This window comes from Hypanus sabinus, chromosome 18 (assembly GCF_030144855.1).
Source record: "Hypanus sabinus isolate sHypSab1 chromosome 18, sHypSab1.hap1, whole genome shotgun sequence".
In the NCBI taxonomy this organism is placed as follows: Eukaryota; Metazoa; Chordata; class Chondrichthyes; order Myliobatiformes; family Dasyatidae; genus Hypanus; species Hypanus sabinus.
This window is the reverse complement of record NC_082723.1, coordinates 54,176,978-54,193,796: the sequence shown is the minus strand read 5'-3', so window position 1 is coordinate 54,193,796 and position 16,819 is coordinate 54,176,978. Positions and strand designations below refer to the sequence as shown.

Below are 16,819 nucleotides of genomic sequence, written 5' to 3'. Positions count from 1 at the left end.
GACCTACGGCACCCGCACAGTGCAGTTGCAGTTCGGCGCCAGCCGGTTCACGTGGGACTTCACACTGGCCGCAGTGACCCAACCACTCCTGGGGGCGGACTTCTTGTGAGCTCACAGCCTGCTGGTCGACTTGCAAGGGAAAAGACTGGTACATGCCAAGACTTTCCAGACATTCTCCCTGGGTGAAGCCAAGTTGCCGGCCCCACACCTGGACTCCATCACGCTGTCGGACAACGAATTCACCAGAATCCTGGTGGACTTTCCATCGATTCTGGCACCGCAGTTCATGGCAGCCATGTCCAGACATGGGGTACAGCACCACATTCCGACCCAGGGACCACCCCTCCATGCCCGCGCACAAAGGCTCCCCCCAGAAAAGCTCCGCCTGGCGAAGGAGGAGTTCAAGAGGATGGAGGAATTGGGGATTGTACGGAGGTCCGACAGCCCATGGGCCTCTCCCCTGCACATGGTGCCCAAAGCAGCTGGGGGTTGGAGACCATGCCGGGACTACTGCAGACTGAACAAGGCGACCACTCCAGACCGCTACCCCTTGCCGCACATACAGGACCTTGCAGCAAACCTGCATGGGGCAAGAACCTTTTCCAAAGTAGACCTCGTCCGGGGATACCATCAAATCCCGATGTACCCTGAAGACATCCCCAAAAAAGCACTCATCACCCCATTCGGCCTGTTTGGAGTTCCTCTGAATGACGCACAGACGTTCCAGCGGCTAATGGATGCAGTGGGATGCGACCTGGACTTCGCGTTCATCTATTTGGACGACATCCTTAGAGCCAGCAATGGTCGTCAGGAGCATCTGTCCCACCTCCGCCAGCTCTACTCCCGCCTGAGTGATTTCGGCCTCATGATAAACCCGGCCAAATGCCAGTTCGGTCTCGATACCATCGACTTACTGGGCCACAGGAATACCAAAGGCGGGGCAACACCTCTGTCCGCCAAGGTAGACGCGATCCGCCACTTTGCCCGGCCCAACACAGTCAAAGGCCTGCAGAAGTTCATTGGTACGGTGAACTTCTACCACCGTTTCCTCCCCTCAGCAGCCCGTATCATGTGCCCTTTGTACACCCTGAATGTCGGGTAAAGGCAAGGACATTACTTGGGACCAGGAGGCCACGGTCGCTTTCGTTAAAGCCAAGGAAGCCTTGGCAGATGCTGTGATGCTGGTGCACCCCAGAATGGATGTTCCAACCGCCCTCACGGTGGACGCATCCGACACGGACCACAAACCGTTGACCTTCGTGTTCACGAAGGTGTCCCACCTCTGGTCGGCTCGCCAGCAGCGACATCTGTCCTACATCTCCGAGGACACGACGGACATCCAGCTTGTCTCGGGAAAGGACAACGTCGTGGCAGACGCACTCTCCAGACCAGCTGTCCAGGCCCTGTCCCTGGGGGTGGACTATGCAGCACTGGCGGAGGCGCAGCAAGCAGACGACGAGATGCCCAGCTACAGGACCGCAGTCTCCGGTTTGCAGCTGCAGGACTTTCTCGTAGGCCCAGGTGAGAGGACCCTCCTGTGCGACGTGACCACCAGCCAACCTCGCCCTATCGTCCCGGCAGCCTGGAGGTGGCAAATTTTCGACTCCATACACAGTTTGGCGCACCTATCTATCAGGACAACTGTTTGGCTGGTCTCCAGCAAGTTTGCGTGGCACGGACTTCGCAAGCAGGTCAGTGAATGGGCCAGAACTTGTGCGCAGTGCCAGACAGCCAAGGTGCAGCGGCGCACTAAAGCCCCGCCACAGCAGTTCGAACACACCCACTGGAGGTTCGACCACATTCATGTGGATATCGCGGGCCCCTTACCAGTGTCCCGAGGAGCACGGTACCTCCTAACTATGGTAGACCGGTTCACGAGGTGGCCAGAGGCAGTCCTGCTCACCGACACATCTGCTGGATCCTAAGCCCGAGCACTTAACGTGCAACCTGGGTAGCACGTTTCGGGGTACCTGCCTACATCATCTCCAACAGAGGCGCCCAGTTCACCTCCAGCCTGTGGTCGGCTGTGGCCAGCTTGTTGGGAACGCAGCTGCACCACACAACTGCCTAACACCCACAGTTGAACGGACTGGTGGAACGCTTCCACCATCACTTGAAGTCAGCTCTCATGGCCCGCCTGAGAGGACCTAACTGGGTGGACGAGCTTCCCTGGGTCCTGCTTGGAATTCGTACAGCGCCCAAAGAGGATCTGCACGCCTCGTCAGCCGAGTTGGTGTACGGCGCGCCCCTGGCCGTCCCAGGAGAGTTCATACCAGCCCCAAGGGGGCAAGAGGAAGAACCCGCAGCAGTCCTGGGCAGGCTACGTGAAAGGCTCGGCAACCTGGCCCCCGTACCAACTTCACAGTACGAACGGACCCCGACCAATGTACCCAAAGACCTGCAGAACTGTAAGTTTGTGTTTGTATGAAGGGGCAGACACAGAGCACAGCTACAGCGGCCGTATGAGGGGCCATTCAAGGTGATCAACAACAACGGGTCCACGTACGTTCTGGACATTGGGGGGGAGAGAGAGGAGGTTTTCACAGTGGACCGACTCAAACCAGCCCATGTGGACTTGGCACAGCCGGTCGAGGTTCAGGCACTGTGGCGCAGAGGCAGACCTCCCAAAAGACTTTGGTAATGCACAGACATAATTTCCGCCTGGCGGGTGCTAGGGATTTAAATGCCAGTGCCATGAAGTTTGAATAAACTAGTCTCGAAATGACTTACCGACTGCGTGTCGTTATTTCAGCGCTGTGTGTAGCACATCACTACAATGTTAACATATTTCATTCTCCACAGATCCTATCTGTCCTGTTAATATTTGCATACATACTTCAGGTTTCATTATGTGTAGCTTTTGAGTTTCAGCACACTTACATTTTGGTGTCTTCTCCTAATTTAACTGATAACATAAGGTCTAGCTCCCACACAAATAAATTGTGCATGTTCCACAGAGAGGAATCCATAGTGGGAAAACCACCAAATGTGGTGTATTTCCAGCATCTATAATTTTCTTGTTTAGGAATTTAAGAAATTGTTTTGATGTAAGACCATGAGTTTCTGCTATTCACACTTCTTTATGTTAAGGCATAATGGAAAACATACTCCTTGCTGCCTTGTTTCAGTTAATTTGGTGTCTACCTCTGAAAATCCAAAGCAAGCCTACATCATCAGTCAGCAGGCACCTTATTAATCTACTGAACCATGTCTTTGGGTAGGTTAGCAGCTTTACTGCAAAATAGAAGTATGGCATTACCAGAAAGGCTTTCTCTTAGACTTTAAAACAAATACTCCCTTTGCCTGTTAGATCTCAAAGAAAGATCAATGCAACAGGTAGGGGATGTTTGAAAGATCACTGGCCAATATTTATCTCTCATTTAATATTTCTAATCAGTGATTTATTCCATGTTTGTTTGTAGGATCTACCTATGTGCTTCAAAAATATACGACTAACCCAAAATTATATAGGGTATCTTAAAAACATGAAGGGGAATAAAAAAAACTGGGAAAAAAGGCCAGTTGATGCAGCCACTTTGTCTCTGCATTTACACAAAGAGATGCACCAACATTTAAAAAACTTTGTTCCCATCATTCACTATTCAAGCTAATCTTCATTGCTGATTTAGTTTTTGCCTTAGCCAGAAACTTTGTAAGGTAACTCCATGCTTTTTCAAGTCCATGTGCAAATAATTTTTATCAAAATATCCTTATAGTTATTCTTACATTTAGTTTCTTCAACTACAATGCAAGTTGATCCAAGAGGGAAAGAAACTTTTAAGGTTTTCTTCATAGTTCTACTTACTTATATCTAACAGCATCTATCTGCACTGTAATCAATCTGCAGTTAAAATATTCTACTAATAAATGAAGACTGAACTGCATGCAGGGAAAATTATTTCATATCAAGACCTCATTAACTCTTGGATTTTATATTATGTAGCTCATGAAGAAAACTTATACTATAAAGCTATACCCTGATGTCAAGTCTTTCACAGTCTCAAAATAAAGTGCTTCAAACAAGTTTGCTAATGACACAAAACAAAGCAGGAATGTGAGTGCTGATAAGGATGCAAAGAGGTTTCAAGTAGATAGTAAGAATGAAAGAGCAGTAGTAAGACAGATGGAATATAATATGGTAAAAGGTAAAATTATTCTTCTGACTCCTGAGCCTAACATTGGTAGCAGAGAACAAACTGGAATCCATAAATAAAGAACATAATAACAGAAACTATTGAAAAAGAATTACTGAACAGATGGCATGAATTTATGAATAGAAAATTTATCTGAGGTTCTTAAAGGATATGACTTCTAAAATAGATAATTGGAAATTATTAGATGTTGTGTATTAGGATATTTTTAGGACCTTTTTTTAAGGTCCTGCATGGGAGGCTGATTGACAATATTACAGCACCTGGAATTGGATACAATATACTCCTGAGAGTTGGTCATCACAGAAAACAAAATGTAAAAGCAAACTTTATTGGGTTGTAACGACTAGTTGGGTATTGCAGGGAAATGGTGTTTGTGTCCCAGTTATTCATGATCTACATAGACAATCCAACTAACAGGAGCAAACCTCATTTCTTCATTTGTAAATGTTACACAACTAGGTAGGGTTGTCATTAGGGAAATGTTGAAACACAAAAGTAGAGTTTTTTTAAAATGATGAGCTGTGTAATGATGTTCAATGGGATTTAGATCGTCAGGTCTCTTTTATTGCCATTTCAACCATAACTGCTGGTAAAGTACACAGTAAAAATGAAACAACGTTCCTCCAGGACCATGGTGCTACATGAAACACCACAAAACTAAACTACGTGAAACAACACAAAATTACATTAGACTTCAGACCTACATGGGACTACATAAAGTGTGCAAAACAGTACAATAATTAATAAACAAGACAACAGGCACAATAAAGGGCAAATTACAATATAATAATAAATGATGTAAATGTAAACAATGTTTTAGCAGGAATTGAGAAAGAAATGAGCAAAATTGCAAAGGGAGTGAAGTGGTGTTCAGTTGAGTGTGTGTGTTTAAGTTGGTGTCAGACTAGACTGGGAATGGAAGAGTCTAATGGTTTGGGGGAAGAAACCTTTGTAAACAAAAAGCCAATGTAAGCAGGTGATCTAGAAGACACCAGCTTCCTTTCCACAAATGCTACCTGAATGAGTGTTTCCAGCATTTTCTGCGTTATTTAAGGCAAATAGTATTTTGGACTGAAAAATAGAGGGTCGCGACCCGCAAAATGGACTGTCCATTTCCATTTAAAGCTGCTGCCTGACCCGCCGAGATCCTCCATGTTTTTCTTTGCTACCCCCGATTCCAGCAGTTTCTTGTGTTTCCCTTGATCCCCTCACTTTACGGAGATCTTTTGCATGAATTGAAGCAACTCAACGACCGAGTTCCCAGAGCCCTGCGACGAAGACTTTCCGATTCATTCACTACAATCCCAAGTGAGTTTACCCTCTATTTCAGTTTTAAGCAGCTAGGTCCCAAGTCTGTATCTATACCCCGCTCTAGTTGCCCTGAAAGGGGATACCAGCAGATCAGGCCTTTTTCTGTCTGTGACTGTGGCTTGACCGGGCCCACGGAAGAACGGCTCACCCACTCTCTTCCCCGATGGCGGGGAACGGGCAACAAGCAATTCTGGAACGGTCACACACGACCAAAAATCTCCGCAGGCACCAACCCGACTGTTAAGCTGTGGTACCACACACTCTTCGCCACAGTGAAAACACGGCACCGACCCGCCCTCACCATGCACTCACCTTCGCCACTCACTCCAGCGCAGCATCCGATTCTTTCACCTCCAACCCCGCTAACAAACCATGCGATTGGCTGTCTCTGGGTCACATGTTAGACTCCCGCCTTGCCTCGTTGCCTAGCTTCACGGATACCGAGAGCCACGAAGTTTCACGGGAAGAGTTTTAAAGAAACAAGGGGATTCATCATCTTCCGATTATTTGGGGTTTTCAACCAAACAGAACGCCTTGATGGAGTGTAATGAAAAGGGCGTATTAGGCCACGAATAAAGGAATAAGTTGTAAAGTAGCATTAGTGAGGAAATTAGGGCATTTGAACGCATCAGTGGTGGGCAGTTATATTTGGATAAAAAGTAGCTGTGATGATTAAGGTTTACATGCCCTTGAAAAGTTGGTTGCTGTGGAACTGGAGTGTCTGAATGAGTTAAGGGGTTTGATAGATACAGAAGATAAAATGAATGGAGGTCCAAAGTTTAGTCAGCTGAGAGTTTGAAAATACAGATGTGTGCCAATTATGAAAGGCTTCTTCCAGAGGTAATGGGGTTGGGATGGTTCAGGTGAATGATGGAAATTCAAGAATGTTATCAGAAAATTTCTTTTACATTAGAATAATGGGGATCTGAAGCCAAGTGTGGTACAGTCCATAGGAATCCCTGCAATTACAAGCACATTTCATGAGGATCATTGGTGGTAACCAATGTAGCCTTAGTCTGAAAGTGATTCATCCTGATGAAATATAACCTGTAAGACAGATTAAAAAGGAAAAGATCCCTTACAGACCAAGACAGGAGACAATTATATTTTATTGGAGACTAAGGAAATGGGAATAAATAAATATGTTGTACCTGCATTTATGAAAAAAGACAATCCTTAAAAAAAGCAAAGAACTACAGGTCTATGGTGAAAGAGGAAATCATAGTATTAGTAAGCAATTATAATTAATGGAACTGAAAGGTATTAACCCCGGGGACCCAACAACCTGCATCATATTTTAAACATCTCACTATAAAGCCCATTGAAGTACTGTTGTCACCTTCTAAAATTGCATAGATTCTAGAATGGTTCTCAAAAAGTTTAGAATATATCCCCACTAAATATAAAAGGGAACAGGAAAGTATAAACCAATTCCACTGAAATCAGTCGTGGGGAAATGCTGGGATCTATTTTCATACTTAAACACTGAATAATGGGATTGGCCATATTCAACAAGGATTTATGATAGAGAAATCATATTTGACAAATCCATTTTTTAAGGTTAGGATTAACAAGATAAGGGCCAAACAATGGATGTTTTGTATCTGAACATTCAAAAAGCTGTTGAAAATATGCCACAAAGTTATTTTAAAAGAAGAGCATATCATTGAGTGTACCACACCATAGTGGTCTTAACATTGGTTAATGGACAGAGAGCAGAATTGAAACATAGAGACAGATCATTGAGATTGTGCTAGTGGGTTATCACTGGATACAGAGCCCTTTGGGGAGATAAATTCTTGTAAAGTATGATATTATCCTCTCTGGCAAAATAAAATATAGAAAGACATTGTACTAACAAAATGTAGAAAGACTGTACACACTGGCCATCTGGCAAAAAAGCACAATAGCATCTCTTCCACCTCAGGCAACTGAAGAAGTTTGGCAAGAGCCCCCAAATCTTCAAGACTTCTACAGAGGCACCATTAAGAGCATCTTGACTGGCTGTATCACCACCTGGTACAGGAACTATAACCTTAATCGCTGGGCACTGCAGAGAGTGGTACAGACAGCCCAGCACATCTGTCAACGTGAACTTCCCTCCATTGAGGACATTTACAACAGCAGGTGCAGAAAGAAGGCCTGGAAGATCATCAGGAACACCAGTCACCCTAGCCATAAACTGTTTCTGCTGTTTCTGTCTGACAAACAGTGACGCAGTATTAAAACCAGGACCAGCAGCCTCTCCGGACTCTGGATTGGGGATTGCCAAACGTTATGTGGATTTTCTAGTGTAGTCTGTTCTGTCATATGCTTTTGTGATATCATTCTGGAGGAACATTGTTTCATTTTTTAACTGCATTGCATTTGTGGTTTCTAAATGACAATACACTGAATCTGAATCTGAATAGGCTACAGGACAGCCTCTTTCTACAAGTCATTAGACTTATAAATTCACATTGCAATGGAGTCATAACACAAAAATTTTTACTTCCTCAAGTTGTGGGATGGAAGTATGAGTTAAATAAATAAATTCAATTAAATATTTTTAACTGATGGGACATTGAAAGGTGTTGGTATTCATTGGTGTTCTTGTACACAAATTATTTAAAATTAACATGAAATAAATTTAAAATTAAAATTATTTAAGTAAGTAGTAGGAAATGAAATGGTATGGTGGGCTTTATTGCAAGAGAATTTGAATACTAAAGTTGTCATGCTGCAGTTACATTGGGGCCAGGTCAGATTGCATTTGCAAATTGTGTGCAGGTCCTCTCTCTCCACCAAGATAAGATAAAGGGAGTGCAGCCACGTTTCATGGTTTATTATAAATGTGAGAAATAGGAGCAGGAAGAGTCTCCCTAGCCCTTTGAGAGTACTCCAACATTCTCTAGGATTATAACTGAGTGTGAAAGTATAAAGCCCTATGGGGCTTGACAAAATAGATGCATAGTGATTTTGTTTGCTGGCTGGAGAGTGTCTAGAACTAATCATGGACTCTAATAAGTTGGATATTCAGGACTAAGAGAAATTATTTGACTCGGGGGTAGGGAATCTTTAGAATTCCCCACCCAAAAGGTACAGTCACTAAATGTAGCAGAGATCAAGATTTTTTAAGACATTAAGAAAATCAAGGAACACAGAACTATGTTAGGAAAGACTGTACACAGTCAGCTGAACATCAGCTGAAATCTTAATCAATGTCCACCCAGGCACAAGGGGCCAAATTATTTTGTTTCTATTTCTTACGTCACTAAAATATAGAAGTAACTGAGGAAAGAAAAGCAAAATAGAAAATAGCAAGGAAAATGTTAAAATAACAAAAATTACTTTTTATAATATTTTACTGCATTTAGTGAACACAGCCAAAGAAGGGATAAAAATGAACACATTTCAGTAAACCAACAGCTAGTAGAGGGGAAAGTTTGTAATGTAATGGACAGTAAATTGATTGCTTCAGGAAGCATGGTCATTCACAGTACATTATTCCTCTGATCTAGTAGGAGTGCTGATCTGGTGCTGAATTCCAGTTACAGTGCAACTGTGCAGACCGATGTTTGACTGAATTGTCTCTGGGCTTGGAGTACCTGAAGCAGAAAATGGATTGTAAAACAACCACATCAACACCCTCCAGCTTGATCAGCACAATTCATTGTAAAGGTTGATGTTCCTAAATCATGGTGTCTCATTTGAAAACAAAATCTATCTGTTCTGTAAATTTTTAAGTATGAAAGTGAAGAAAGAATCAGCTTGTGTTGATAATTCTCCTTCTATTGACAATATTAAATTTCAGTCTCCCTCTGATCCATGTTTACGATATGTGAAGATAATATTTCAATGGGAGCTGCCATCAACACTTTCAGCAACTATAACAGCATCCTGAGGATCTTCAGATCTCTCATCATTCCTCTGTCCTCAGATCAAAACTGTGCTTTCAGTGGCAACTCCCAAATCATGCTGTTCATTTCTTTCTGTAACTGGAAGGTCATTCTGGTCATTAATCCCTTGATCTATTATTGGAATCTGCATTTCTGTGGCAGGACTGAGATCAGTTATTACTGTGTTCTGATCCTCTGTGTCTACCCATTTAGTTTCTTGCAATTCATTTCTTTCAACAGTTGGGAAGCTGTTTTGGTTCTCAAAGTTTCCCTGCTCCACTGTCGGAGGTCCTACATCAGTGACAGTGCTGAGATCTTGCAGTTCATTCTCTTTGGCAATTAGAAATTTATTCTTGATCTCAGAGCCCATTTGTTTCATTATTTGAGGTTTCACTTCAGTGGCAATGCTGAGATCCTGCTGTTGATCCATTTTGTCAATGGGAGTGGTACTCTGATCCTCAGAACCTGCCTTTTCCACAAATGAAGGTCTGACTTCAGTGGCAGTGCTGAGATCCTGCTGTTGATCCATTTTGTCAAAGGGAATGGTACTCTGATCCTCAGAACCTGCCTTTTCCACAAATGAAGGTCTGACTTCAGTGGCAGTGCTGAGATCCTGCTGTTGATCCTGCTTGTCAATAGAAATGGCCCTCTGGTCCTCCGAACCTTCTTGTCCCTCAATTGGAGGTGTAATTTCAGTGGCAGTGATGAGATCCTGCTGCTCCTTCTGATTGTCAGCAGGACTGCTATGCTGGTCCTTGAAGCCTGCCTGTTCCGTTGTTGAAGTTCCCATTTTAGTCCACTTTGTATTTTGTACCTCGGCTTCAGGGTGAAAATAAAACAGCGTTAAACATTATCTGTGCAGGAGCACAGGTGAAAAATCACTGAAATTTACCACTTAAAGAACCAAGCCATTAATTTGCTCTTTTAGATATTATTCCTTACACATGAAACATTTTTTGATTATCATCTGAATTATAATGGTAAGAACTATACAGTATCTATTTCTATGAAATGTAAGTCTAGGCTCTTTGGAATATGTGTTTTTTAACTAACCCTCTCTATGAATGTTCTGAAGAATCCAAGAAGTAAAGATTAACTCAGGCATTGATGCAGTAAACCAAGGAGAAAAGCCTCTGGAATATTCCAATAGTCAAAAATGCTACCCTTAAAAATATCGAAAACTAAAAAACAGAAAATGAAAATGCTCAGCAAGTCTGCTAGTATATATTCAGAGGAAGCGATAGGATTAATGTTTAAATAGCTTTATGTTGGAATTACTCTCTGTCAGGTGTTCCCAACCTGGGATCCACAAACCCTTTGTTTAATGGTATTGGTCCATGGCATAATAAAGATTGGGAGCACCTACTCTATATATATTTTGAAATTCTGCCTGGACGGTTGAGAGCTGGAGTTGCTGTGAAAAAAGATGTGGATGTGGAAGTATATTACAATCATGAGAAGATTTAACAAAATAAATTCGAAAAAAACATAGTGATGAAGGTGAACAGGGTAAAAGAGACAAATAAGTGTTAAGGGACACATTTACACAACATTTATTCATGGTCAATTCTAAGAAGAGATGGTGAATCAGAAAAGGAAACAAAAATGCTGTAGATCTAATATCAACTCTAAATATTGCACCTTACTTTTCACTCTACAATAAAGAGTAGTTGGCCTGCTCACTATTTCCTACTTCCTATAGTACTTCAGAAGTTTACTTCTTGCAGTCAAGATACTTACATTTCTTTAAAAAGTCCATAGAACATTTATTAGAATACAATACAGTAATGAAACACACCACTTTACCTGTAGGGATTGTCAAGATATTGTTCTCCTGTGAATACACAGAAGTGGTTAAACTTGAGCTCCCTGTTTCTTGTGATCCAGGTTCAGCCATTAAGAACTTGTTAACCATAATAATTGAATGGGTATCTCTTTTCGTATTCTGAAATGAAATAAACAACTTGCAAATTGATGATGTACTAATGTAGTCAGGATGCAATACCCAATCTAATGTACTGGACTGAATAATTCCTTAGTTCAGTGCCAACCTCAGCTGGCTCATTGCTGTATTCCTAAAGATAAAGAAAAAGATTGTTAGTGTTAATATGCACATCTCAGAAATAGCTTTATAGAACTAAAACATGTGGAAAAATAATGCATTATGTGGGGCTGCTTGAAGTTTTCTGCTCCTTTAGCCATCCTCATTGGAGGCCCAGATACTTTTCTTTTCAAAGTGGAGACCAATACCCAGTCATTTGTATCCATAAACAAGAGAAAATCTGCAGATGCTGGAACTCCAAGCAACACATACAAAATGCTGGAGGAACTCAGCTGGCCAGGCAGCATCTATGGAAAAGAGTACAATTGTTGAGACCATTCAGCAGGACTTGGTAGCAACAACTCTGTTTTACTTTTCCCTTGAGATGTTGCAACAGGAGTATATGCTGGAAAGAAATTTCTTTATCAATATTTTAAAATGAGGAAGCTTCAATTCCAGGTTTCCAGAATCAGAACTAAGCACCCTCAGGTCAAGAACAATGTGATTAAAGGAGACATCATACCGTCTTTACCACAATGCACATCAAGATTACTGAACTAATACAGGAATGGATGGGTTGTCTCACAAGGGGAAGGTGGACATCCTAGCTTGCATTACAAGAGTTTAGAAGAGTGTAAGATCTTAAATGATCTGGACACGGTGAATATTTCTCCTTTAGGATAATCTGGAGCTAAGAGTAATTATTTATTCGACCAGGTGCTGTGTCTCTCCATGGCTGACGTGAGAAGAACCCTGTGCAGGGTCAATCCACAGAAGGCTGCTGGACCAGACAACATTCCTGGTAGTGTGCTCAGAGGATGTGCAGACCAGCTAGCAGATGTTCTCACTGACATCTTCAACATCTCCCTGAGCAGCGCCACCATTCCAATGTGCTTCAAGGCCACCACCATCATCCCCGTGTCGAAGAAGTCTTCAGTGTCCTGCCTAAATGACTACCATCCCATTGCACTTACATCCATCATCATGAAGTGTTTCGAGAGGCTTGTTATGAGGCATATCAAGATCCTGCTATCCCCCTTACTGGACCCCCTGCAGTTTGTGTACCATCCCAACTGCTCAACAGATGACACCATTGCCATCACCCTCCACCTGGCCCTAACCCACCTGGACAAAAAAGACACATACATTTGGATGCTGTTCATAGACTTTAGTTCAGCATTCAACGCAATCATCCCTCAGAAGCTGATTGGAAAGCTGAGCCTATTGGGCCTGAACACCTTCCTCTGCAACTGGATCCTAGGCTTCCTGACTGGGAGACCTCAGTCAGTTTGGATCGGGAGCAGCATCTCCAAGACCATCACACTGAGCACGGGGGCTCCCCAGGGTGGCGTGCTCAGTCCACTGCTGTTCACTCTGCTGACCCATGACTGTGCTGCAACACACAGCTCGAACCACATCATCAAGTTCGCCGATGACACGACCGTGGTGGGTCTCATCAGCAAGAATGACGAGTCAGCTTACAGAGAGGAGGTGCAGCGGCTAACAGACTAGTGCAGAGCCAACAACCTGTCTCTTAATGTGAACAAAAGAGATAAAAACACAAAATGCTGGCAGAACTCAGCAGGCCAAATAGCATCTATGGGAGGAGGTAGTGATGACGTTTTGGGCCGAGGCAGATTCACTCGTGTTGCCTTTGAAAACAAAAGAGATGGTTGTTGACTTCAGGAGGGCACAGAGTGACCACTCCCCGCTGAACATCGATGGCTCCTCGGTAGAGATTGTAAAGAGCACCAAATTTCTTGGTGTTCACCTGACGGAGAATCTCACCTGGTCCCTCAACACCGGCTCCATAGCAAAGAAAGCCCAGCTGCGTCTCTACTTTTTGCGAAGGCTGAGGAAAGTCCATCTCCCACCCCCCATCCTCATCACATTCTACAGGGGTTGTATTGAGAGCATCCTGAGCAGCTGCATCACTGCCTGGTTCGGAAATTGCACCATCTCAGATCACAAGACCCTGCAGCGGATAGTGAGGTCAGCTGAGAAGATCATCAGGGTGTCTCTTCCCGCCATCACGGACATTTACACTACACGCTGCATCCGCAAAGGAAACAGCATTATGAAGGACCCCATGCACCTCTCATACAATCTCTTCTCCCTTCTGTCGTCTGGGAAAAGGCTCCGAAGCATTCAGGCTCTCACGAGCAGACTATATAACAGTTTCTTCCCTCAAGCTATCAGACTCCTCAATACCTGAAGCCTGGACTGATTCCTTGCCCTACTGTCCTGTTTATTATTTATTGTAATGTCTGCACTGTTTTTGTGCACTTTATGCAGTCCAGTGTAGGTCTGTAGTCTAGTATAGCTTTCTCTGTGTTTTTTTTATTACGTAATTCAATCTAGTTTTTTGTACTGTGTCATGTAAACCATGGTCCTGAAAAATGTTGTCTCATTTTTACTATGCACTGTACCAGCAGTCATGGTCGAAATGACAATAAAAGTTGACTTGACTTGACTTGACTTGAGAAGGGGGATTTTTTAATTCTCTCATGAAACACTTGTACATAATGGTTAAAAATGCTTGCACAACCTGATTTTCAACTATTACAAAATATAGAAAATTTAACATGTCTATATATATATATATATATGATAGTATATGGACATCACATGATCAATGAAGTGTTTTTAAAAATTATTTTCTAATTATTGAATTAATTAAATTGAATTGAATTTATTTCTTACATCCTTCACATACATGAGCAGTAAAAATCTTTACGTTACATCTCCCTCTAAATGTGCAATGTGCAGTTAATAGTAATCTGTAATAAATAGTATGTATAACAGGACAGTCAATATAACATAGAAATACAATTGTATCAACATGAATTAATTAGTCTGATGGCCTGGAGGAAGAAGCTGTCCCAGAGCCTGTTGGTCCTGGCTTTAAGGCTTCAATACTGTTTTCTAGATGGTAGCAGCTGGAACCATTTGTGATTGGGGTGACTCGGGTCCCAATGATCCTTCTGGCTCTTTTTATGCACTTGTCTCTGTAAATGTCCTGAATAGTGGGAAGTTCACATCCACAGATGTGCTGGGCTGTCCGCTCCAATCTCTGCAGAGTACTGCGGTTGAAGGAATTACAGTTCCCATACCAGGCAGTGATGCAGCTAGTCAGGATGCTCTCAATTGTGCCCCTGTAGAAAAGGACCTAGGATTTGGGGACTTATGCCAAATTGCTTCAACTGTCTGAGGTGAAAGAGGTTCTACTGTGCTTCTTTCACCACACTGCCAGTATGTACAGACCATGTGAGATTCTCCATGATGTGTATGCCAAGGAACTCAGATCCATTTATATCAATAGGGGTTAGCCTGTCTCCATTATTCCTGTAGTCCACAACTGGCTCCTTTGTTTTTGTGACAGTGAGGGAGAGATTGTTCTCTTGACTTCCTCTCTGAGGGTGCCTTGTATAGTTGAGTTAGGCCAATCAATGTAATATTGTCAGCAAATTTAATTAGCAGATTGAAGCTGTGGGTGGCAACACAGTCATGGGTATACAGAGAGTAAAGGACACACCCTAAGGGGTTTCTGTGTTGAGGATCAGAGAGGTGGAAGTGAAGGAGCCCATTCTTACCACTTCCTGGCGATCTGACAGGTATTATTATTCCCAAATGGAATGAGCAATATCTGGATTTTAATTAGCACCATATATTTACCTGCTGAAGTATGGACAACACCATGAATAGACTTTCTGTGCAGATTACCAGAAAATACCAGAGAACATGCCTTCCTGTGAACGCATCTCTTGTGGCCCTTATAAGGTGAGTAGAAATTGCCCAGTATGTTTTGTGAAGGAGCTTTGTCATCAAAGCTCTAAATAGTTGGAATGGAATTTTGAACCCATCCCTTGGATATGGGATTGGAGTTTGGAGCCCTTGATCAGGGACTGGATTTCGAGAAACTAGAAGCAGTTGACTTACCAGTGTATCAATAGGATCAACACCATTTGTTGAGAGGACAGGAGAAGGTGGGTGCCTATAATCTGCAGATAAACACAAAATTTAAAGTCCTGTCAAGTCTATATCTTTATCTTACACAGGTATTCCTTTGAAACATACTTGCAGGAGATTATAACTGACATAAAATAAATTCTTACAGCATTGAAATGAACAACACTCTTTTCCCCATCAAATCAAGAACCCATTTACGCTAATCACATTGATCCAATTTAATTCTCCCCACGTTCCCATTAGCCAACCCAGATTCCAATACTCACCTTCATACTAGGTGCAACTGACAGTGATAATTACTGTGCTGTACTCCTTTGGCAATAAGCACAACACCTGGAGGAAACCACACTACCTGACTCCGAGATTAAACCCAGGTTGCTGGAACTGTTTATTTAAATATTATTTTTTTATTATTGTTTTAGTTCTTTTCAATTTCTAAGACTTTAAAACAACTGGTTTAATTGATTTCATCAACTTTGACTCCAACTTCCACCGTGCCCTTAAATTCACTTGGTCCATATCTGACACCTCCTTCCCCTTTCTCAATCTCTCTGGATCAAACTGTCTACCAATATCATTTATAAACTTACTGATTCCCACAATTGCCTTGACCATACTTCATCCCACCCTGTCTCCTATAAAGATGCTATTTCCCCTTTATCAGTTCCTTAGCCTCCACATCTGTACCTAGAATGAGGCTTTCCTTTCCAGTACATCATAGAAGTCCTTCTTTTTCAAAGAATGGGATTTTCTCTCTTCCACTATCAATACTGTCCTCACACACATCTCCTCTGTTCGCTGGACCTCTGCACTCACCCCATCTTCCCACTGCCTTAACAGGGATAGAATTCCTCTTGTCCTCACCTACGATGCCCATGAGCCTCTGCATCCAACACACCATTTGCCACAAATTCCACAATCTTCAATGGGAGCCTATCACCCTACACATCTTTACCACCCCCACCTCTCTGCTTTCCCTCCCTCCATGATTCTTGTCCATTCATCCATCCTCACTAATCCCCCTCCTTGTACTTACCTCAGTAAGTGGCAATAAAAGCTACACCTGCCCTTTCACCTCCTCCCTAATCTCTATTCAGGGCCCCAAACAGTGCTTCCAGGTGAGGGTCATCTAGTGTATCCAGTGTCCTCTAAATTGCTGAGACCCTAGGTAGATTGAGGGAGTGCCTTGTTGAGCACCTTTGCTCCACCTGAGAAAATCAGGATTTCCTGATGTCCAGCCATTTCAATCCCAGTCCCCATTCCTATTCCATCATGTTGGTCCATGACCTCCTCTTCTGCCATGATGAAGCTATTCTCAGATTGGAGGAGCAACATCTTATAATGTCTAGGTAGCCTCCAACCTGATGGCATAAACATCCATTTCTCCAACAGTAGGTAATTTCCCCCCTCCCCCTTTCTTATTTCCCCTCTGTCCCCTCTTAACTCTTCTCTTCACCTGCCTATCA

The 16,819-nt window shown here is 42.9% G+C and overlaps 2 protein-coding genes across 2 annotated transcripts in view; both read right to left on the bottom strand.

Moving 5' to 3' along the window:
- pole3 (polymerase (DNA directed), epsilon 3 (p17 subunit)) overlaps window positions 1-5,867 on the bottom strand; it is a 28,466-nt gene extending 22,599 nt beyond the window's left edge. The window contains exon 1 of the mRNA XM_059994324.1: window positions 5,778-5,867. The gene's annotated coding sequence lies outside the window, so the exon portion shown is untranslated. The remainder of the gene's footprint in view (window positions 1-5,777) is intronic.
- A 162-nt stretch (window positions 5,868-6,029) lies between these two features.
- Window positions 6,030-16,819, bottom strand: part of LOC132407590 (uncharacterized) — a 46,384-nt gene continuing 35,594 nt past the window's right edge. The window contains exons 10-12 of the mRNA XM_059994323.1: window positions 15,324-15,385; window positions 11,150-11,288; window positions 6,030-10,162 (exon numbers count right to left, since the gene is read on the bottom strand). Coding sequence (XP_059850306.1) covers window positions 9,381-10,162; window positions 11,150-11,288; window positions 15,324-15,385 — 983 coding nt within the window. The 3' untranslated portion in view covers window positions 6,030-9,380. The remainder of the gene's footprint in view (window positions 10,163-11,149; window positions 11,289-15,323; window positions 15,386-16,819) is intronic.